A 23,925-nucleotide genomic window follows, 5' to 3' on the forward strand; every position below is an offset into this window, starting at 1 on the left:
AGAGAGAAAAAATTTGTTATGTACTAAAAATATATTTTAGATTAGTTATGTACTAAAAAGAAATAAGTAAATGTCTATGTGTCTGACATATTTATTCATTTATTTATTTACATAAATTAATTGACATTAAATAAAATATTTTTCAAGACTATAATATAATACAATACAATATAATTGCTAACAAGAAAGAGTAAACAGTAAATTATAAAATCTTGAGGTTGTTCTATGATGACTCAGAGCATGATATATAATTTTGAATAAAAGCATCAATAACACCCACTAAGTACTTAACATTTTTGGGCCGTGGAAAGCCAGCAAAAATGTTCACAGTATGTTTTGGTATGTGAGCAACAGCAGAACAGATAAAAGAGAGCAGAGCTGTCAGCAGCAAAGACAGCACGGGCAGTGACAGATGGAGCACTTGGAGGCTTCACTAAGCAGGCGCCAAGTATTCAGACTAATGTGCACAATCAGTGGTTTCCCTTCCCACCTCCAGGCAAACACATGCCTTTGTTACCAATGTACATAATACAGCAGTGAATAATAAAGATGTCAAGCACTCATCTGGAGGACACAAGGAGCCCGTCGCTCTCGTTGCCTCTTCTTCTCTCTATCTGTCTCGCAGACATAAGTGCTCACACACCAGGTGTTCAGACACACTTGATGAGGTGTTCCTACCAGGTTCATGGCGCAGTCACTACTGTGTGAGTAACAGATACACCGACACCTCCACTCGAAGGGGAAATCTGCTCGCTATCCGTCCCACTCAATCACAGTAACACTAGCTGTTGCCAGAGCACGGCCTCCGCTATCCCAGCAAGCTGCATTATACGGACATAAATCGTAGAGTGACTTACCGACCTCTGATGGGTCAGAACAGAGCCAGACCATGTTACCTCTTAAACACAATCAAGCTCTGGCCTTCCTCCTCCCCTCCTTCCAAAGCCCAGGGGGACAATAAGTGTTGACTAATAAATAATTGAAGCGTAAGAACAGTAGCTGGCTCTGTAGATCAGGTTACAGTGGGTTCATAATGGCCGGGCTTAAGAGGTCGAGGACTCCTGGACTGTTAAGAGCAGTTTATCTGTTGCGAGTTACCGAGTGTGAGCAACAGAATAAGGACAGGAAACAGGTCCTGACCGCATAAACCCGCAGTATCAGTCACAGCTTGGTTACAAATTTGCTTTGGCCACCAACACACAACCATGTACAAATGAGCTTTCAGTTAAATAATGTTTGTTCAGGTGCATAACGGTGTACGCATTGACACCTGGAAACAGAAGCCAGACTGGGTTGTGTTAATGCTGTTGCTTTTACTGTAGATATTTTCCTCCACACTACCTGAAAAAACGAAGACTTATTTTAAATGACTTGATTTAAGACAAATATATCAGTATACTAATACTAATGTTACTAATAACAACATAATGTTTGTGTATTTTTTCTGTAATTATATAAAAAAGTGAATATGTGAATATGTATTATTTAGATATTCAGTAATGTATACTTTTTTATTAATTCATAAATATTTTAACTTCAATACATGATATCTATGGCCACTTTCAATGCACATAAATATCATCAACAAGGGTTTGTGAAGAATTGTGGTACTTCTGTTATTTTCTCCAATATTACCCCTAAATAAATATATATATAAAAAATTGTCAATTAATTAACCAATTCATCCATTTTATTATTTCTTCTGAAACCAATCAAATCTGTATATTTAAAATGATATCATTTACAGTAATGTATACACATTTATATAGTAACCAATATGTGAATAAAAATATGCGAACATCTAAATATTTACATAAAAATGAAACTGTTTATAAGGCCACTTTCTATATACATTAAAATGTTCAAGTAAATAAGGTGCAAGAATTGTGGACTTACATACCCTTGCATCAGATGTTTCTGCTATTACTATCCTTTTTTTTTTCTACTCTGTCACTTTTAAAAAATAAAACAGACAAATTTTATTTATGTAGTTATTTTGTATACTCGGAAGATAGCTATACGATTCCAGAGGCCTTTGGGTGTATTCTGCTCACTGCGTTCCAAAAATATAATGAAAGATTATGCTAAACAAATGCAGCGTGATAGGTCATGGGCTGCACCTTCCTGCAGCTATGAACAAAACCCTCGCACCTTTCCTTAAGAAATCTGGGCTCATTCATTAGAGAGCTCTCAGACACACAGCCGCCACTCTCTCTGCTCGACGACAGCTAATGTCGCAAGCTGAGGATTCCCTGAGCGCGTTCATTTGGACCGAAGAAGCTTCGTTGGGCCAGCGTGTTCTTGTTATCTACCCATCATCTGGGTATCATCAGCAGTGGCTGAGTAATGCTCCCCTTCCCGAGTGCTGCCAAAGGCTGGGCAGATGGACAGGTGGAGATAGTGACCAAGAAGTGGCGCCAAGGTTGCTTTTATCACCAGTCGTGCAGGCTCCAGCTCCTCTGACCCTACCGTCCACATGCTGCATTTTTAATCAGCCAGGTCATCCAATCTAGAAGCAAGACCAGAGCTGTCAATCACAAAGCCCTGCTCGCTGCGAGTCCTCATAGTTTGAGGGTAAAGGCACGTAATCCGCCCCTTTCTGAGACCGCTGAGCCTGGGAACGGTCCGCTACTGATGCCCCTCTGCTATCTCCAGCTCTCTTCCGCCATCTTTCTTTGTATTCTCCCCTTTCAGAGCGGCCTTTTACAAAGTAATTACAAAGAAAACGACAACCTAATAACATTAACGGCCAGCTAAGGCTTCTTTATGCTTGCATCACTTCCTGCCTGCAACTGCGTTGCTAAGAAGACCTCAGTGATCAATCAAGTAAATATATTCATAGAAACATTTGGTAATAAAAGGTTTCTTGATTTTATCAACGTTAATGAAGACAAGAAGAAAAAAATGCATCAATCTGAAGTATTTCAATTAAAAAAAAAATATAAGAAAAATTATAATATTTAAAATAAATAAATATAAATAATATATGTAAAACACAATGTAAAGCAATGGAAAACACTAAAATGTGGTTTCTGTAATCAGATGTGTAAAAGAAAAAATAGCATCATTATAATTATTTAAATTAAAACAAAAATATTACAAGAAAAAAAATAACATTGCAAGTTGTTAAATCAAAAACTAGTTTTAAAATAGTGTTTTAAATAACCCAAACTTAGTCAATAATGTCCTGTTAATACATGTTACAATTAATATATAAAATATATGAAAATTTGGTTACATTTCGCACTTTTGAACTAAAATGCTATTTTCATCTACTAAAATTAGATGCCATTTTAGAGTGGAACTGACCAAAATGGCAAAAATGTATACACAAACAAACAAACAAACAAACAAACAGACAGACAGACAGACAGACAGACAGACAGACAGACAAAAAAAAAAAAATGAATACATGGGGGGAAATAAACAAAAAGAATACTTGAAAACCAAAATCCACACACACTGGATACGTCAGTGGTTGCTGCTCAATTCTGCGACACAATGCAGCAAGCAATCAAAGGTGGCACGTCGTGGGCTGCCCAGCACACTGAGGGCCGGGGGCACAAGGCAAACACGGCCACATGCATATGCACATGCTCTTCTGAGTATCAGGTTGGAGAGGTTCAGCTGTAACAGAAGTGCACGGTGCAAGAATCTCTGGCTTATTTTAATTAGACATTAACGTTAATGCACTGAACAAACTTATTATGCATTTCTTTGCCCCCTGGTGGACCGCATCCACAGCGAGCCGCTGCCATGACCGCTCACGCACGGCTATTTCATCACTCTGACACATGCATGGTTATTAGACCGACTTCCAGAGAATATTCTACCCGTTAGGCCTAGAGCACTTGGGCTTTAGTGGCAGAGAAGAAATGTGAAGCCTGGCCTGAAGGACCCAGACAGCTAATTACTCATTAATGTTTATGATTATCCAGCTAACGCAACAATGCTCACTTATTCAAGATATATTAGATGTGTGGTCATCCATGAGCCTACTGCCCTCAAGTTGCATTCTCTTGCCTTTCATACGTCAACCCAAAGTGCTCATGCTCTCTATGCACTTGTTATTAAATTACATGAGTTTAAAACCACACTAATTGGTTTAATCTGAACGCTGGGTTAATTTGGCCCTATGATGAGTTTCAGGGCACGGATGTACTAGCGAGTGACAAAGCCCTGATTCACAACACCACTGAAGAAAGAAAAGCGCTTCACCAACTGCTACGTCAAACAGAGCGGGTTTATCTCTGTGACTGTTCAAGAACATGCAGACAAGAGAGATTGAGTTTACCGTTCATGTTTCTTGTGTAGTGGTGCACCAATAAGGGTTAAAAACAAACATCTTCAGTGAGACAGACATACTTACATCCAGCCAGTAGGTACTGATAGTACTGCACGAAGTCTGAGGCCAGCACCAAGGGGTGGTTGCTGTTGAAAGGTGGTTGTAGCTCATTCCACTGCGGTGTCCTACTCAAAACAAACACAGAAATCAATTTAGGAAGTGCATATCAAAGGCCCAGATGTATATAACAGTCGCCAGCTGAGCTATAATGGACTCAAAACTCTCCGCAGCCCGACGGACCTTCCATTTCTCCCGTCTCATGTGGGCCGCACGAGCTATTCAGCTCAGTACATACAATCATTTAACATGCACAATCAGATCAGAAAGCCATTCTGAGAGCATCCCCTGCCTGTTTCCATTTTCTTCGCTCGGTCACAAGCTTTATTGCATTATGACTGAGCTCAGCATCTGGGTCGGTGACAAGCCGTGACGTTAATCATTTGCTTGCCCTCATTAAGACACCATATAAGCTGTTTTATGTAAATGATATGACTGCAGTGGGTCGTGTCAGGTGCTTCTGTCGGACTGAAGGTGAAGTGTAAAAGCAGGTAAATAGGTGTGGTGCTGAGAGCCCCAGGGCAACACCTGGCTAGATTCCAACAGGCTCTCGGACAGGTGTTCAGCTCCAGAGGCGTGTCGTCGCCTATCTTCTGCGCCGTGCTGATTGGACGAGGTTCCAGCACATGCTCCACCAGATTTCCGTAGCAACTCAGGATGTACAGTGATTCAACGACAGCCTGCCGAGACTGATCTAAGAGGGAAGAAACGTCAAGGACAAGTTATTAAAGATTTTGGTTTCTAACATGACCTCAGAATTTTTTGGTGGATTTTGTGGAACAGATTTTACAGTTCCATCTGGTACCACTTAATGGATCAAAGAAATAAACAAAAAGGAGATGACAGAGCTTTTAACAAATAACGAATAGAATATAAAAATATAAGAACTAAAATATAAGAAAATATAATAAATACTTTATATATATATATATATATATATATATAATAAACTAATTAAAAAAAATCTAATTTTCACCAATATTCAAACCACACTGTAAAAAAAAAAGTTGAGAGAACTTCAAATTTTAAGGCAATCAGCTTCAGCAGATTTTTGAGTTCTCTCAACTTATTTTTGTAGGAGATTCTCAACTTTTTGTTGTATAAACTTAAAACAACAAGTTGAGAAAACTAAAAAAAAATACGCTGAAGCTGGTTGCCTTAAAATGTTATGTTGGCTCAACTTTTTTTTTTTTTACAGTGCAGCTAAAGCTTAAAAATTATGTCTAAATAAAGCTCAAAATAAGATGCTCATGCACTGAAGGTTGTAAGCCATGTCAGACCTTTCTCTCTCTTCATGTTGGGGTTGGTGATGAACCAAGAGTGGGAGGAGGCGAAGACTGCAGCCACGCAGAACTCCCCACCGCTAGACTTACTGGGAGAGATCTGGGGAGGTGGCTTGGATTTGCTACAAAAAAAGAGTCACAAATGAGAATAAGAAAGAAAGAAAGAAAGAAAGAAAGAAAGAAAGAAAGAAAGAAAGAAAGAAAGAAAGAAAGAAAGAAAGAAAGAAAGAAAGAAAGAAAGAAAGAAAGAAAGTCTGTTTTTGGTGATTGGCATCAGGAGTAAAACAGGAAAATTAAAGTCACATTACTAACAAGAAAAGAGAGACAGTTGTGATGTAAAGAATCAAGACACAATTTCCTGCATATGAATGAAATCGCTCAAGAGTTTCAACAGAAATTGCACATCCACAAATAAAATACTGGGCTTGTAAACAATAAACATAATACAATCACACATTCATACTTCATGCAAGTAAAAAAATATATATATTTCACTGCCATTTTCTTTAAGATGTTTTAAAATGTTTAGGTGTAATCTGAAAGACACAGTTTATATGTTTATGTATGCATGTTAATAAGAAAATGTCTTGAAATTTGCAGTCAAATGCATATTAAAAATGTTGTTTTACATCACTTATATTGGACAAAATACCCACTTTAAGTTTTATTTAGCAAGCACAATTTTACCACAGTTGTCAAATCCAGAAAACCACTAACTGATCTTTTATATTTCTGTTCAGTGAATATAATGACATTGTTAAAGCTCAACACATACACTCCAAGAGTCTGTACAGATACCACATAATGGCTGTCCTTTGCTTATAAAGCTACTTCAAATGGAAGTTTTAAGCTGCTTTGGAAGGCCTCATTTTAGTCTTGGCATTTGAGAAAAATTATTAGGGCCTATTGAATTATTCTTTACGTCAGTAAGTTTTTGAAAAAGCCAAGGAGAAAAAGGGTCATGAGCTGAGAGATAAGGACTCGCATGTGGAATTCATCCTAGAACGGAAGCCATGTGGTGTCACTGTCCGACTCCCGCACTGTAAAAACCTGCCCTCCGCATCTCAAACATTTTATTTTATTATTATTGGCTGTTTCACACAGAACCACACGTCAGATACAATCAGCCATGCAGAGATACACACTCAAATACACATAAAATGGATATGAATGGGAGCCAGAAAAATAACAAATTATTAGGAGTTTCAATTTAACACATCAAAAAAACATATATAATTAAGCATACTCCCTAACCTGTATGTAATTCTACAATATAAATTTTTTTACATCAGAACAATTCAAGATTTTTGATACTCGGCCGCAGTGAGTGAATCCTCAGCTGTAACTGTAAGCAATGCATCTCAAACCTCACTTATGCCACAAAATGTGCTATTCACACAGAACATATCTGTGCATTCAAAAACAGTTATATGAAGAGCAACAGAATGGATGAAGTACTTGACAGGGTATCCTAAAGATGATCAAAAACAATGAGAAGCTAAACAACATACTAATTTCTGAAGCAATCTTTAATTGCTTCTTTTCAGTATTTTCTCCTTCCAAGAAGTATTAAAAATGTATTAAATATAATTTTTTTTAATATTTCATAATATTATGGTTTTTACTGTATTTCTGATCAAATAAATGCAGGTTAAGAGAGAAAAATATCAACCCCATACTTTTGAACCCTATAACTCTTATATTTCTATTGTACTAATAAGCTATTGTATACTAAGCCAAATCAAATGATTCATATATTGTCTGGAAAAAAATATCAATAATGTTATAACCTATATATGCATTAAACTGACTCAATTTAATACAATTTTGTTGTATAATACTATTTAAAGTTAATATTTAATCCCCAAAATGTTCCGTTGGCTGCAGACACCGTCTTTTAGTTTGTAAACCCCTGATATACATGATTAATAGCTATACATTTGATTAATTCATCAGCCTATCATGTAATTCATTCAATTCAAATATGGAATCGATTGAAAGCCCTAGTCATTATGCACTAAAAGGGAAGATAACTGCAAAACAAAACTGCCGATTGTAATGAAATTGTTGTAGACCGTGGAGTCTGGACTGAGAGTTAATGTGGATGAATTGTCTAGTGTTTGAACCGGGACTCTTCCAGCCTTGCATTACACTAATAGGTGTTGAGTGACCTGTTGCTGAGCTGCACTCGCACTCTGTCACTTCCCTTAAAACTGTCATCAAGTCGTAAATTACTCTCAGGATGAGGAGTGATGTTGACATCTTTGTTTAGCCGACACCAGGCGTGGATTGCTGGTCGAGAAAGACTAAAGACAAAAAAATGACAAAGTACAGCAAAGCAGGGCGAGATATTGGCACGTGTTTATTGGTGTTGGACGGAGGTGAAGCGAATTACTAAATATCTGCGTTGATGGGGAGATACGAGTGGTTCGTCAGTATATCGCCTTGGCCTGAGCAGCCGTGAACGTCTCACTGTCTGTCAGTGTAGAACAGGGGACACGGTACTAAACAAACAGTCAGCCGCTACAGGATTTGAAGAGCAGAGCAGAGTGAAGTGCATGCTTTCCTTTTTCTCCCTCTAATAAAACCAGGAATCCCAAGCGGGATAATGAGGAGAGAAGACAGCAGACATTTTGATAACCTCAAATCTTTAGAAACGCCGCTTCCTTTGCCCTGACCATCACTGACCGTAGAGAAAAACACTGAGCGTAGCTCAAAGGAGCATTCAAATCCTTCCTGCCCCACCGCAGAGTTCAAGGCAGCGAGGGAAGTGAATGAGCTTAGCAGTTTTCCAGGCTGGGATGCAGGTGAAGCGCTGTCTTTTTTCACGTTTGGAGGAGCCGATGCACTTTCTTAAAAGAAAACCGTAAAGGATGGGCGCACAGATGTTTTTAATAATAAAACCAAACCAACCTCGGTGTGACTAATTATTCCTCTGAAATCACAGGCTGACACTGTCCGCCGCAAATCTGAGAGGAAATTGTATCCGTTTCTAAGTGCTTTGCATAATAAATTTGGAAATATTCTTTCAAAGGTGTATAATGTCATGCCAGTAATGATGATGAGACCAAAAACACTGCAAAGAGCCAGTCTGAGTTAAAAGCTGGGCATAACTTTGAGAGCTCATCTCCTAGCGGCGGGACTAAAACTGGCCAACTATGTAAGAGCTCTTTGAAGAGGCTTTGGTCAGCAGATGATTTGGTCAGCATGTTCCTATTTGAGTGCACTTTACATTTGCATTGCATCTGAATTTCCTTGAAGCGACTGCTGGAGTTGGTTTGTCTGTATTTGAAATCACCCTTTTCTTCTGGGTCTCACTTAAAGTGGCTAGTATGACTCAAGCTGCAGTGATTCAGAGGGCAATTTGAGCGAACAGATTATTCTAAATAAACATTGGCATGGGGAGAGACTTACACAAAAATGTATCCGAAAATCAATAAATTATAAACATAAACATATTTAGTGAGATGGAGGAGAAGGGAAGACAGACGTTACTAAACAGAAGCCAATTTCATCTTCCCCCTATTGGCATTTCCCCTGCTGCTTCTGGAGTGTTTTTTTTTTTCCGCTCTCTCTCTCTTTCTCTAACTAATTCACTGAAAAGACTCCTTGCATGTCATTTCCACTTTTAATTTAACATACGAGGACTCTTGACGTGAGCTAATAGCTTTTCCTCAAGGGCATAATTCAATCTGTGATGTCCACCATCAAAGCCCGGCCACATTACAGTCCTGGCCACAGACGAGGCGCCATCAGGGGGAAAGGCGCCCCCCCCCATTTGTTTTCAAACAAATGCAATGGCGGGCTTAAAATGACAAAAAGGAGCACGGATCTCATTTGAACTTATCAGGGGACTTGCTGTGACAAGCTGACCATATGGTCGGTGTACGTCATCCAGCGAGGCCTGTGTTACAGCGCTCATGAAAGGGTCGTGCAGAATGCAGACATTTCTCTCAACGTCACATTTATTATCTCACAGCAGCTTTTCCTCGGACACGGCTCGGGCACACGGCCACAGTCCACACACACTGTGGTAGCCATTTGGGAGGCCGGCATCAAACGCTAAAAGAGAAACAGAAACTTTTCCCCTCCATTTGCAGCGTTCCAGCTCATTGGGATATCGTTGAGGAAGGTGCCTGATTCGGCATGATTTCCCTTTTCCTTAGAGAGATGCCAGAAAATATGCGTTCCCCAGGTGTGAGTGCAGCTGTCTGTGGCATTTACGAGCCGCCAGGTTTTGAGGTTTGTGATGGTTGTACTTCTTCGTTCTGAGTGGAGGACACTTTCAAAAATAAAAGCAGGAAAAAAGTTTAAAGTTTTCATAACCTACATCAATCAAAACCTTTCTTGAACTACATAGGATCTCTCTGTTATCTTGAATGGGAAAGGAAAATACACTATTTTCACCATGCAGTACTAGATTTTTAGCATAACGTATAATCGAAAACGTTCTGCTTTTATTTTTTATGTCTAATGACTGACTAAAAGTCAATTGTCTCATGTCATATCTATTCTATATCATAGGGGAAAAAAGGAAGATTTTTTTTTTACTCTTTTCCTCAGTCTACTATTGATTTAATTAAATATAATTTACTTTATGTCTCCTGAGCTGTTTATAATAAAATCTCATGTTCCGCCATTTGCATTTGAGCTGCAATTTTCCATCTTGTTCCTGCGTGGGAGTGTTTTGTTTTGGAACACTTGATGATTCCCTTAATACTTCCATGTGATATTAAGCACACTGTTCACTTCTCTAAAAGGAAAAACTAATTAACATTTAATACAACATCTAAATCAATCATATTATTCTGATGAAAAGCGGAGCTCCAGTTGTGTCCCACATTAACGTGCCTAGAACAGTCAAGAGGAAGCTATGGGGAATATTAAGACTTATCATGTTAATGATAAGGCTTTGAAACACATATGTCCTCTGAGATCACAGTACAACGGCGCAGGAAAAAGATCTAATTAAAACGTATGTGAGGATACCACAACAAAAGCTGAAACCCAAGCCAGAGGAAGGGCAGCAGCACATGTGATTCATATTTGGGGGTGGGGGGGACGCAGGGAAGTCCATTTTGCTGAGATTCAATCTTTGAAGCTGTATATATACACATAAAACATTTTCCTGCTTAATTTTTACCTGTAATTACTTTAATATTTGCAGCAAAATTATGCATTGTTGCATTAAAAACAACCCCCCCTCTCTTTTGATAGTAAACTAACTTTCTGAGTTGCATCTAATGAAAACCTCTCTGTTTTTCTCCATATACGCTCAAGGCAATGATTATGCATTGTCCAAATAAAATTGTCACATCTAATTAAAGGGTGAAGAAGATGAATGACTGCAACCGCATTGCACACATCTGACTCAACCATCGGCCAGAGCGGTGCGTGGCACACCAATAATTTTTTCACCCTTATTCCAAATGTCACCAGTCAATAAAATCATAACGACAACAATATGAATGTGAACACAAAAGCATTTTTGAATAAACAATCTCCGTGATCTGTTTGGGAAAAAACGATGCAGGAACGGAACGATCACTTTGAAGGGAAGGTTCGTTTAAACCACAGGATTGACTGACAAACAGAGCTCTGATGTTTTCTAACATAGCAAAACACAATATTTTGCGAAGAACTCTAGAACACAAACTCTTTTCTCTCTCCCATGAATGCAATGACACTGACTAACTTAAATGCCAAGCTGATGTCTAAAGACATGCTTATGACCAACAAAATATTATAATTCACTAACGTTCCTCTCACGATGGATCTTTTTGCACAATACTTTTCAACAGGCAATATTTTAACACAAATAAAGTTAGCAATTACAAAAAATACACAAAAGCAAAACAGCAAATCCACATACAGAAACGGAAAAAAAAAGGAACAATACAAAGCACATCCTTTGGTTCTCCCCAAAGCGTGCTAGAATAAACTAAAGAAGAAAAAAAAAATATCAGGAAAAATTTCTTGGAAACGAATGAAAGATGGAATGAACGCAGTCGTTTGCTGAAGCCAGGACAAAGCATGCTGGGAGTGAATTGGAAAAACTCACCATGGAGTTTTAATGGAAAAACATCCAGCCCCAAAGAGGTAGGGTCTTCATGAAGGGACAGATACACAGAGATAGATGGGAAAAGCATTATTATTGATTTGACTGGGCAAACAGTTTACCGTTTAATGATACATAAGTTAAAAATACTTTTTTTTTTACTACTAGTCCAGATCAAAATAGCAACAATACAACTCAATTCTCATCAGTGTCTAAAGTAAACTCCATTGGTGGTATTTAGGAGGGACATGGGAGACATGAGGTCAGTTTCTTCCAGTCTGACAGTTCAATAGAAGTTCAATAGTGGTTTAATTGAAGTAAGATGCTGTGGAAGATGCTGTTTTATGCTGAAGGGTCAGTAGAAAGGAGAAGTGGGTCCCTGATCTACAGCCAGAGCAATGGATGACCGTAAACATTTTATAGCCAACAGTGTTTCCCAAAAGCAATAAAAAGGACATGAAATCCAACTCTGGCAGAAGTCTGGATGAGTTTACTATTCAGTAGGGGTGAATCACTGTCTGTGAAACAAAACCTTACAGTTTTATACAGACGCTGAATCTTTCTCATTGGCAAACAGCTATCGTGAAGACTCTCCCAGATCAAACAAATTGTGACGATAGAGATGAGTGATGGTCAGGCTGAATTTAACTTATAATTGCTATTGTGTTTGACATTCTGAATAATGAATGAATCATATTCGCACACAGGGCTTAAAATACTCAAACATCACGGCCTGAGCTAAACAATCAAACCGGTGGGTTGCTTAGTTGCGCCTCAAGTGGCACAGAGTGAGACACTTCAGCTGAATGGACTCAACAAATATCCAGCTGTGAAAATGGATGGACGCCACTGCTAAATGAATGTGTTCCCATGGAGACGGAAACATGCTAAACCTGGGTTTATTTAGCAGCACTGATGATTGGTTTGGTGTTAGTGCAACAGTGAGATGTCTATAAAAGATTAATGGACACATTTGCATTGAAATAAGTAGGACAACACTGTCCTATCTATCACATGACACGCTCACGCACTTCTAATAAGATTAGACCTGACTGCAAACCATAACAATAACATAAAAAGCAAGTGAAAAAGCAGATTTCATCCAAATCCGTAGAGTGCATTGACGGTCTTTATTCCTGAGAAATGTTTACAGGAAAAAAAAACGCCTGTTAACAGGAAGCAAGAAGTCATATGATGACAGCCAGTGGGCGATGAGGGCAACAACCCCACTTCAGCAGTATAATCTTTCACACGTTTATCTCTCTGCTTTCTGTGAGCCTAATGCTGCACATCCAAAGGCATTAAAATGAGGTGATTTCAGCAAATGCTTACACCGTGACATGTCACATGGCTGGGTAGCACCAGAGCTCTTTAAGCTATTCGTACGGTCATTATGGCACTATGAGACAATGGCTCAAAAGCAGGTCAATTCACGTATTACACTAAGCCTACCACATCCGTGAGGTCAGATCCAGCCATCCAGCAACACACACATTCACACTCTATTGAATAAGAAAAGAGCAGCGGTGGGGTATGTGTTTGAACCCAGTGATTCAAATATTTTAAATCTGTTCAGCAAAAAGATTTTAGTTTTTTTTTTTCTTAAAATTGTGATATCTACAGATGTACAAAGAGGTGTAAGAAAACAATTTTAACTGTAAAATAACTGTTAATAGGTTAACCGAAAGTTCCAGTACTACTGTATATACAGGGAAAAACGGTAAAAGATCTAACCAAACTTATTTAAGTGTCATGTGTGTTACGTGAATGACACCTTCTGTATATTAGAATATACTTGTGGAAAAGCCACTTGTGATGAACTTCGATCCTTCATCATGGCTTTCTCTTTTACCACCTGCGTTATTATGGTGGATGTCAGTATATGTTAAAGGTACAAAACAGATTTTAGTAGCAGTGTACTTTCTTGAATTTACTGGTTTACATTCAATTTGTTTGTAAATTACAGTTTTATACTGTAAACTTCACAATTTGTCTTTAACTGTGTTTACAGTTTTTCTGTATTTTTTACAAAAATATTCTGGTAAACAGTTGTACTACAGAATTTTTTCATAGTGTACGATTTAATAGCTTTTTGGCCACAAAAGGCAAGAAAGCAGAGGCATTTTGAGGAAGCGGCGGCAAATGAGGAATATAAGAGATATATAAGAAGACATGAACATTAAATTATGATGGAAACATTTACAGAATAAATTCACATCAAAAATGCACCTCAAAAAAGTCATGTGACTTTTTCAGCACACTCACCTTTTCCATCGCACACTCTCTCAAAAGTTATTTTATTAATTCTAAAATACCTGTCATCAATATGATTTGGTATAATCACAATTGAATTCCCGAACATCAGGTATCCGAACGCAAGACAACATGACAGTGTTGTCTAAAAAAAAAACCTCAAGGGTCTCTGGCACCTCATTGTCAAAGTCCACCACACACCACTGCAAGAAAGATTATCTATCATGTTTTCCATAAAATATGCTTCTTACTTTAGTGCTATTTCCTGTTATAGTCAGTATTATGGATTCCTTTAGTTTTTCTCAATGGGTGTATAGTTCTACGCACATTCATGGTCATATTTTGGGCCTGGTATTTTCCCATGGTTTTCCCATTATGGACATGGAGATTGGAAACACTGGTTTCTCTGATCACAATTCTGTGACTTTTACTACTGCCTTTCCTCGTCGATCAAGTAACGTCACTACATCTGCTCAGGCCCGCTGGGTTCGCTACTTTTCTCCTATAGCTTGCGAGGACTTTGCTACTGCCTACAAGGAAACTGATGAATTGTCAATCATAAACCGGTTCTCAGAAAGCTCTGACACTGATGCATATTGTAAGTTGTTTAGTAACACCTGCCTGAGCATCGTTAACAACATTGTCCCTTTGAAGATGAGGCGTTCTACTAAAAAATCTGCTCCTTGGTTTAATGACTCTCTTCGTTCACTTCGACGGAATTGTAGACAAGCAGAACGCAAATGGCATAAGGACAGGTTTGCAGGTGTCCTATGACATTTTAAGGGAGTCTCTCTCTGTTTTCCAGCAAGCAGTTAAGTCTGCTAAATTTAAATTTCTTTCTGAAATTGTCTCAAAAAATCACCATAGACCAAGAGTTTTATTTTCAACTATAGACGCTGTTTTAAATCCTGCAGTTGATGTTTTCCCTGATGTGTCTGATCTCCTATGTGAAAACTTTCTGGGGTTTCTTGTCTTAACGACAAGGTTAAGACCACAATCACTTGTGACTTCTCATGCTCTTCCTGAAACAATTAGGTGCTCTTCTATTTGGAGCATGTTTGATTTAATTAGCCTTCAGACCTGCAAAGATATTATTGATCATCTGAAACCAACTTTTTGTCCTTATGATAGTATTCCATCACACTTTTTTAAGAAAATTGTTGATACCATAGGGCCTGATCTCCTGTTTTTTATTAACATGTGTTTGAGTACTGGTACGGTCCCTGACTGCCTAAAACATGCTTCAGGGGTGCTCTTTTGAAGAAACCAAATCTGGATGTGTCTGATTTAGGTAATTTCAGACCAATTTCGAATCTCCCTTTCATTTAAAAAATTTCGGAAAAGGTTGTGTTTACTCAACTACATTATTTTCTGGAATTTAATTCACTATATGAGACTTTTCAGTCAGGATTCAGAAAACTTCACAGTACTGAATCTGCTCTATTGAAAGTTACTAATGACATTATGCTGGCTACAGATAATGGGAGTGCTGTTGCTCTGGTCCTTTTACATCTCAGCTCAGCTTTCGATATGGTTGATCATACAATTCTTATTTCCCGGCTGGAAAATCTTGTAGGCATGCAGGACACAGTTTTAAAATGCTTTCAGTCCTTTTTAAATAACAGGAAGTTTTCTGTATGCATTGGAAAACACACTTCCTCAGCAGCACATCTCTCCTGTGGTGTTCTGCAGGGATCTATTCTTGCTCCAACATTGTTCTCTTTATACCTGCTGCCATTGGGCTCCATCTTTTTAAAATATGGCATATATTTTCGCTTATACGCTGATGACACCCAATTGTACCTGCCCTTTAAACATAATGATTCAAGCTCCATAGAGGTCCTGCTGGCCTGTTTACAGGAAGTGAAATTATGGCTTACACAAACTTTTCTGGCCCTAAATGAGAATAAAACCGAAATAGTACTGTTTGGTCCAAGTGATTTCTATGATTTAGGTGACCTTGACCTTGGCGACTTAAGTTCTTATGTCTCCCCATGTGTGAAAAATCTAGGTGTGTTGTTTGATTCTGGTCTCAAGTTCGATAAACAGATTAATTCTGTTGTTAAGTCATGTTTTTATCATTTACGACGTCTCACAAAAGTTAAACCTTTTCTTTCTCTAAAGAATTTTGAAATAGTTATCCATGCATTTATTACTTCACGCCTTGACTACTGCAATTCACTCTATTATGAAGCTAACCAATCTTCGATTAGACGCCTTTAAATGGTTCAAAATGCTGCAGCCAGGCTGCTGACTGGTAGTCGCAAATTCGATTGAATTTCTCCCATTTGAACTTCTCTACACTGGCTACCAGTTAAACAGAGAATACAATTAAAAAGTTTAGTTTTTGTTTTTAAAAGCATTACGCGGCCTCGCTCCAACTTATTTATCAGATCTTTTACGTTGTCATAATCCGTCCAGGGCACTTTGATCCGGCAACCTTGGAGTGCTTTCTGTTCGTCAATCGAGGTTAAAACATCGTGGAGACCGTGATTTTGCGATAACGGGCCCTAAACTCTGGAATAGTCTCCCGGTATCAATCCGAATGGCGTCATCACTCTACTCTTTCAAATCTAAACTTAAAACACATCTTCTGATTGTGGGTTTTTAATGTATTACTCAAATTTCATGTATGCTGTCTTATAAATTTTTATAGATCCTGTTTTTTATTTGAGCTTACTGATCTGTACAGCACTTTGGTCAACCTTGGGTTGTGTTTAAATGTGCTTTATAAATAAACAATGAATGAATGAATTAATGAATATTTAAGGACATTTAAGGACAGGAATAAGTCACCAAAACAGAGATCATTCAGTCATGTCCAAAACATGACAAGCATCGGTGGGATTCACATCCTTTTAGCACCATCACAGCAGTCTAACTATATCAATATTCAAGTAAACAGTCTAAAAATGGCACTAAGCTGGCTGATTAAGTGACTCTGGAGGAGGAATTAAAGAATTCCTGTCGAATCTGGCTGACAGAATTAGCTGTCAAATCTGGCTGATTTGACAGCTAAAATCAGGAGAACAGCTGAAGTGGTTCACAGAAAAAGAAGGCCACAGTGACACAGCTCCTGGAATGGCAAAGTACATTAAGACAGTGCAAGACTCACACTGCTGTCTCACCCGAGAGGACCAGGCGCTTCTCAAGACGAGAGTTTTCAGAGAGTAAAACATTAGATGAGCATTAATACTGAACTACGCTGGAATAAAAGATCTGAAAGTCTGAAACTGGGGAATAATGGTTGGAACTTTTGTGTCTATTGTGTCCTAGCCCCATTCCATTTGTTTACAGACTGGAGAGGAGAAAAAAAAAATAAAAATCATCAAGGTAAACACAAAATGCTCTACTCAAGTACCTAGTAGAACGCAGAAGTACATGACAATGATATTTTGCATTCTGAACAAAGCACTCAGTTCTTTTAAGCAATTCAAAAACAGCATTGTTATTATTTATAAAACTATTAAAATAGATTATATTACTGATCTATTAATATCACTTGTATCAGAGATATTTATCTCTGACAATTAATACTTTTTCTGTTTCCTTTTATTTTTGTATATTTGTCTGTACCATACGGTTTATGTTCTTTTTGGACCATGTTTGCTGATCAAGTTTATGCTGGAAACTAAATAAAATAATAAAATAAATAAATAATAAATAAACAAATCATTTCTGTGAACTGAAAAAGCTGAAATACAAAATGCATAAATATACATATTAGATTAAAAAATACAATTGGAACTGTTGCCTTGCCAACTAATTGAAAGTTAGTTATTGAAAGAAAATTATTATTACTAAAACTAAAATTGAATTAAATTAAATCTATTTTTTTTTAAGTTATACTTATGGGCTTTTTACGCCTTTATTGTTAGAGGACAGTGGAGAGCTGAGAGGAAAGCACTGGGAGAAGAGAGGGGAGCAGATTTGGCAAAGGACCTCGAAGCGGGATTCGAACTCAGGCTGCCGTGAGCGCAGTTGCACTTTATGACGAAGCACTAACCACAAGGCTGTGTTGTGTAACCTGATTCCTCAATATTAGTCATTTATTTTTAATAGTTCAAAAAGACAAGTTACCAGTTAGAATCAGTATAAAACCCTGTATAAAACATTAAGGCGAGACACTACAGGTGAATAGGGTAAAATTTTTAACTAGCAGATATCACCATGAAACTTTCCCAGTTGATTACCTACATTAAGATGAGAAAAAAATGTATTACAAAGTTTCTGTAATTTTATGTTTAAATATGCAAATTATGCATTATCTAATTAAATATGCGCTAATTTGCATATATTTTAAAAACCGAAATCTCAGAATTGGATAAAGCCAGGTTCAAAATTCTTTTTTCATTGTGTTCACATATTAGATGGGAAAAAAATTACAGAGGGATTTATGGATATCTACTTTTGTTATCCTGTAAATCAGAATATACTGTCAATAGCCTTAAAAAATGTATTTTCGCCATGTTTTTTGGAATAAAATGTTATATAAATCAGGCTAGGAATAATATATTTACAAATCCCTCTGTAATTGTCTTCATAATATAACTAGGTACAAGACTGGAAAGTTTGGTGTATATAGGTGCTACTGAAGTGGAGATTTCGGACTTGGAGTATGAGAGAAAAGTCATTTTGAGAAAACGGGCTTTAAAGATTTATATTGTAAAAATCCACACATTTTTATATGAAAACATTGCTAACAAGCAAAACAACTGGCCAAGTAATTGTTTATAACAATGTAGACCATGAACAATGACAACTGAATAAAACAACATTGCCAAATAAGACCTTCAACTAACCACAGAGAAGCACAAATACAGACACAAACTTATCATCAGAACTGCAACTCTAGTCATCTATGTCCATCGGAACACAAAATTCACCCATGAGGGTTGAAAGCCTAGCTCTCCATGCCTGCACCATATGTAGGCCCCTCACCCCTCTCTTGCTGATGCCTTTTCAGCTTTTTAGCTGTGCTCAGAGTCTTTCTGCAACGTTTTACACTCTCAGACTGGATGGATTCGGCTTTTGTGATCCTCAGCATATCGGTTTCCCTGATGGTGGTGACGGTAACGACAGTGCTTTCCAGCCAAATCTTATCCATAATGGCAAGCATGGCAGAGGCCCACTCATTAAAAGTGTGATGATCCCAATCCCATAGTGTGATGTGAACCCTCTTTTCTGCCAAGTGCCATCAAAAGACACTGATATTTATCACCGCATCTGCATCCTCTCTCAGCAACTCTGCCACATCTGCATCAATATCTGCATAGGCCTGCCTGACCTGCTCCCTGGTCCTGTGAAGTGACTCAAGACCTCTCTCAATTTATGCCACTAAAATGAAATGTGTATTGTATCAATAACTGTTCATTTGTTTTGTTTTTATAGATACAGCACACAGAAATCTGTACTGTAAAAGTAAAACTGACCACCGCAACACAACATAATGAATGAGATGGCACTTTATTCTAGTCTTATAAATCTTATAAATAAATAAATATTTCATCCATACAAAACAAATATTGTTACAGTAATGTTATAATATGTTACAAGGTGGTAACAGCCACACGTATTGGGCTATTTCTGACATTAGAAATTCTAAACCTCCCATCGACAACTTACGTTCAGATGCGCTTCCCGAGGGCATTTCACTGGGTAATCCATCACTAATTTTCCTTTTCCCCCTTGCAAGTGACAACTGCTGTACTCTTTTCGATGATTGACGCGAAGTCATTTTCATTAATTCACTCAAAAGATCCCGCGGAAAGCTTAACCAAACAAGGAAGCGTCAACGCATACCATGTCATGTGACGATTCTGAACGAATCACGTTGTCAGAAATTGTCTTCAGCCAATGAGATTGCGCATTTAGAGTTAAATCCCCTCTTTTACTTTCACGATTGGTTGCTGATAAAAAGGAAATGACCATATTTGGATCCGACAGCATTGTAGAGAAGAGAGAGAGCTTTCCAGCAGTATACGTGATGACTGGGTACAGGCAGAGATCGCGGAGCAGCATGTTGATTTAGAACGCCAACTTTTGTTGAATTTATGAGAAATCTACAGACGCAAACAGACAAAGTGCAGTAAAATAAAGACCTAAATGTGTATTTCGGACTTTTTTTCACCACAAGTCTAAAAGAAGACATGTTATTGAAGACAAATATCCAAAAATCTCAAAATTGACCAATAAAAAAAAAAACGATGTTTTTGCCTGCCGTGTCTCGCCTTAACAAAGACTGGTATTTTTTTGTTTTGTTTTTTACATATGTGAGCAAAATGGACATACATACCAAAAATGGACAAACACAAATAATATAGCAAAATGAATCGTAATCAAAAAGTAGGAATCAAATTAAAGTGAGAAAATAAAATCTTCTAATTCGTGACTGGCTTTTTGTTTTGCTTTCTCTCCGCTGCGTTTCCGCATTCGTGACTTCTCACTGGCGCGTGTGCGACGCGTACATCCTACATCATCCACCCGGAACGGCTTGCACGTATGACAGTCAGCAGAAGTGAGAAAAAAGTATTCGATTTGCTACAGGAGACTCTGATAATCATACACACCTACGAGGCTTTGAGGGTGAGTAAAACATGGGCTAATTTTCATTTTTGGGTGAACTAACCCTTTAACAACACTTCCACTAAAAGGCACTCAACGCTGTGTTAATGCCAAATATGATTCACTTGGAAGTATGGGCAAAAAGAGTTTCAAACTGCTTTCCTCCTGCACCAGCTCGTTTGATTCAGCCACGATGCCAAACGTCCAGTTGCATTATTACAGCGACTCTGTCTGCAAAGAGGACGATCTCCCATGTGGTGGCCAGGTCCTCTGCCATTCCCCAGCCACAGCTCTGAGTGCTAAACATCTGAGGGTAGAGTTTTTTGGACATGTTGATGGGCAAAGAGAATATGAGCAGAGACAGGTGGGTGCAGGGAAACAGCTGACTGACTGACATATACATAGACACACAACACGGTTCAGCACAACATAGGACATCTCTTGTCTGCTGCCACATATGCAAGCCTCAGCTAAGGAGAGAAAGATAAGAGATGAAATGGGACTGGACTCGAGGACAGTGACGTCTACTCTGTCATAATGTACAGCCTTGGACTCAGTATTGAAAAAGGCAGTTTTAATGCGCACTGAGAGCATATGAGGTCTCCAAAGCTAGAAACTAAACCAAACGCAAGGCTGAATCATTCAAACTTCAAACTGATGCACTCTTGACGTCTCTTCAAATCAAAACTAGATGAGCAAGAGCCCTTAAAACAACCACAGCGCAAAGTGTTCTGCATGACAATGAGCTGCATGGCCTTGTATAAATCTCCCTATTTAAAGTTGACCCGACGGGCCACTGTTTCGTTAGCAAATTTCCCATTCAAACTTTGCATTTAAATAAAAATAAACAATTGCAATAAGTCATAATTATGTTTAGTCAGTATGTAAATGCGCACTGCAGTCATTGATATGGCAACCAGTCTTTCCCGGCGTGTTCATGTTACATGGAGGGAGACCGCACGCTGTGTCCAGTGATTGTAGTACATCTGGCTTGGGAACTAACGACCGAGTACAGCAAAGATCCATATGCGGGAGAAAGCAGGTTTGCATGTTTGTGTAAATTCAGGCAATCATCTGGCAAATGACGGTTTGATGACACTTAAGTGCTTCAGCACCAGTTGAGAGTTCATGCAAACTCATGTCATGTTTCAAATCCATGACAAAGTTCTCGCAAATGAGAAATACTATCGCCAGTGATAACTGGAGCATTCATGGTCTTTCTACAGTAAACTGTCATTTATGACTTGTCTATCAAATGGCATAAACCAATATGTTTTAAGATACTACCTATATTAAGTACCTTGTGCCTTAAAATGACAATGAAATTTCCATTGAGACCTCTTCTTGGCTTGAAGTAACAACACACCAAATGACAGTTGATTATGACCAGAAAACTGCCAGTAGGTCAAGTAAGTAGCAGACTACTTATCCAGTCAGAATATAGCCTTAAGTGTTAGCATTTCATTTCCATAGTTAAACAGAAACATTTCAGTTTCACAGTAAAAAGATTTTTAAGAGTTGACGATTTAGCTTGCATTTCAGTTCGAATTCAATTACTCATCTAAAATTATTAATAAGTCATGATTTGCATTGTTATAACATTAAAAGGCTCATATCAATGACTTTAAGTGTTTAAATAGTGTGGAGAAACCCACCCAGTGCGCTTGGTGATGGTGCCCAAGGTCATCGGCTGCTTGATCTGAGCCAGTGGAAGCACGACCGTCAAACTGGGTAATGGAGACAGCCGTGGGTTACCCATGTTGTTGTTGGTGAAGTTGTTGAAGGATTCTTGACTGGTGAGTTTGGCTATGAAAGAAAAGGGAGAAAAATGAAGAATGTCAGTTTGTATTAACATTAAGAATTCGATAGGTCACATATATTTTAAGCTAACACCTTCTTGTAGCAAGGATACATTAAAAGTTATGTAAGAGTAATGAGATTTCAGTTTGTTGTTCTAAACTTTCGATTCATCAAAGATTCCTTAAGTCTTAAGCACCAAAACACACATTAGAATGATTTCTGAAGGATCATGTGACACTGATGACAGCAGTAATGGCTGCTGAAAATGCGGCTTTTCCATCACAAGAATAAATGACATTTTAAAATATGTTAAAACAGTAATTTAAACTATAATAATTTTGCACAATATTCCTGTTTTTCCTGTATTTTTGATTAAATAAATGCAGCCTTGGTGAGCATAAGCAACATCTTTCAAAAGCATTAAATCACCAACCTGTTAAGTCTTTACTGATTATGTGGTTTATAAAAATAATTCTGGACGGTCAGCCTTCCAGTCATGCTAAAACACACATAATTAATTCATAGCATATCCTCTTAGAGAAACAAACACAACAGATACAATGTTTCTACTACTCTTCCCTTAATTATCCACTTTTAATCAGCTTTCATTTGTTTTTATGTGTTGCCTTTCATTCCAGCTATACAGGAATCAATTTGATATATACTTCCATGCACTTCTTAAAAAAGCAAAAACAATATAGTGCAGATGTACGCTACACAAATATTCCACACAAAGTTGAAGTGCTGCTTTTTGTGTTTTTAACTCCATTATTTTTTTCCCTTTCAACATACAATATTTCAGACCAGCCCAATAATCTCAGCGAACATTTTCCTTGCTTCCATTGTAATATCGCCGGGAAGAGGGTATTCAGGGGTCGGAGAAATACCTGAGACACAAAACAATGATTATCTGAGGGCAAAAGCGCTGAGAGCGGCCGTGCCACAGTGTTGGAGGGGTTTTAGATCATTAGCCAGCCTCTCTGTGTCTCTCTAATACCCAGAAACGCTGTCTTTGTGCTTAACCAAAGAGAGGCCATTTAGGCCTCATGGCCCTCGATAAAGGTCTGCTTTGGCTGGAGACATTACACAAACCCCTGCGCCATTCCACACAGGGCCCGGATCTCAAGGGCCCTTCACATTTCAAAACCACTACACCCCAAGCGCAGCCACCTTTTGTGTGCAAGAGCAGCAGAAAAGAAAAGGAATTTGAACAGGAAGCAGCCTGAAAACCCATAATGGTGCTTCTGATGGACAAAGACGAGGAGTAGAGGAAGAAAAATCTTAATGAATTTAGCATCTTTCCAAGAAGGACACACTCAGTCTCGGCGCACTTTTTAACCCCCACTAAATCAAACGCCCGCGGACACGCACACAAACAGCCAGCGTCACGGCGGCAAAGCTTAAGCCCTCCAAAAGCAGATGCCTTGCACGGGATGATGTGAAACTCAGTCGCCGCATGACGTCAACCCGAGTGTGGCAGGCTTGGCCGAAACCCTCAAGAATGGCACGTCCGAGAGCGGCAAGGCGCCTGGCCAGTCAAAACGATACTGCTTATGGAGCCGTCA

General features: G+C 38.4%; 1 protein-coding gene across 3 annotated transcripts in view; it reads right to left on the bottom strand.

Annotated features, from left to right (window-relative positions):
• LOC306851595 (BCAS3 microtubule associated cell migration factor-like) overlaps positions 1-23,925 on the bottom strand; it is a 242,230-nt gene that overhangs the window by 146,313 nt on the left and 71,992 nt on the right. For all 3 annotated transcript variants that reach the window (XM_079387976.1, XM_079387977.1, XM_079387978.1), the window contains exons 16-19: positions 22,216-22,366; positions 5,683-5,807; positions 4,931-5,096; positions 4,370-4,470 (exon numbers count right to left, since the gene is read on the bottom strand). In XM_079387976.1, the coding sequence (XP_079244102.1) occupies positions 4,370-4,470; positions 4,931-5,096; positions 5,683-5,807; positions 22,216-22,366 (543 nt within the window). The remainder of the gene's footprint in view (positions 1-4,369; positions 4,471-4,930; positions 5,097-5,682; positions 5,808-22,215; positions 22,367-23,925) is intronic.

This window comes from Barbus barbus, assembly GCF_936440315.1.
Source record: "Barbus barbus genome assembly, chromosome: 31".
Lineage (NCBI taxonomy): Eukaryota > Metazoa > Chordata > Actinopteri > Cypriniformes > Cyprinidae > Barbus > Barbus barbus.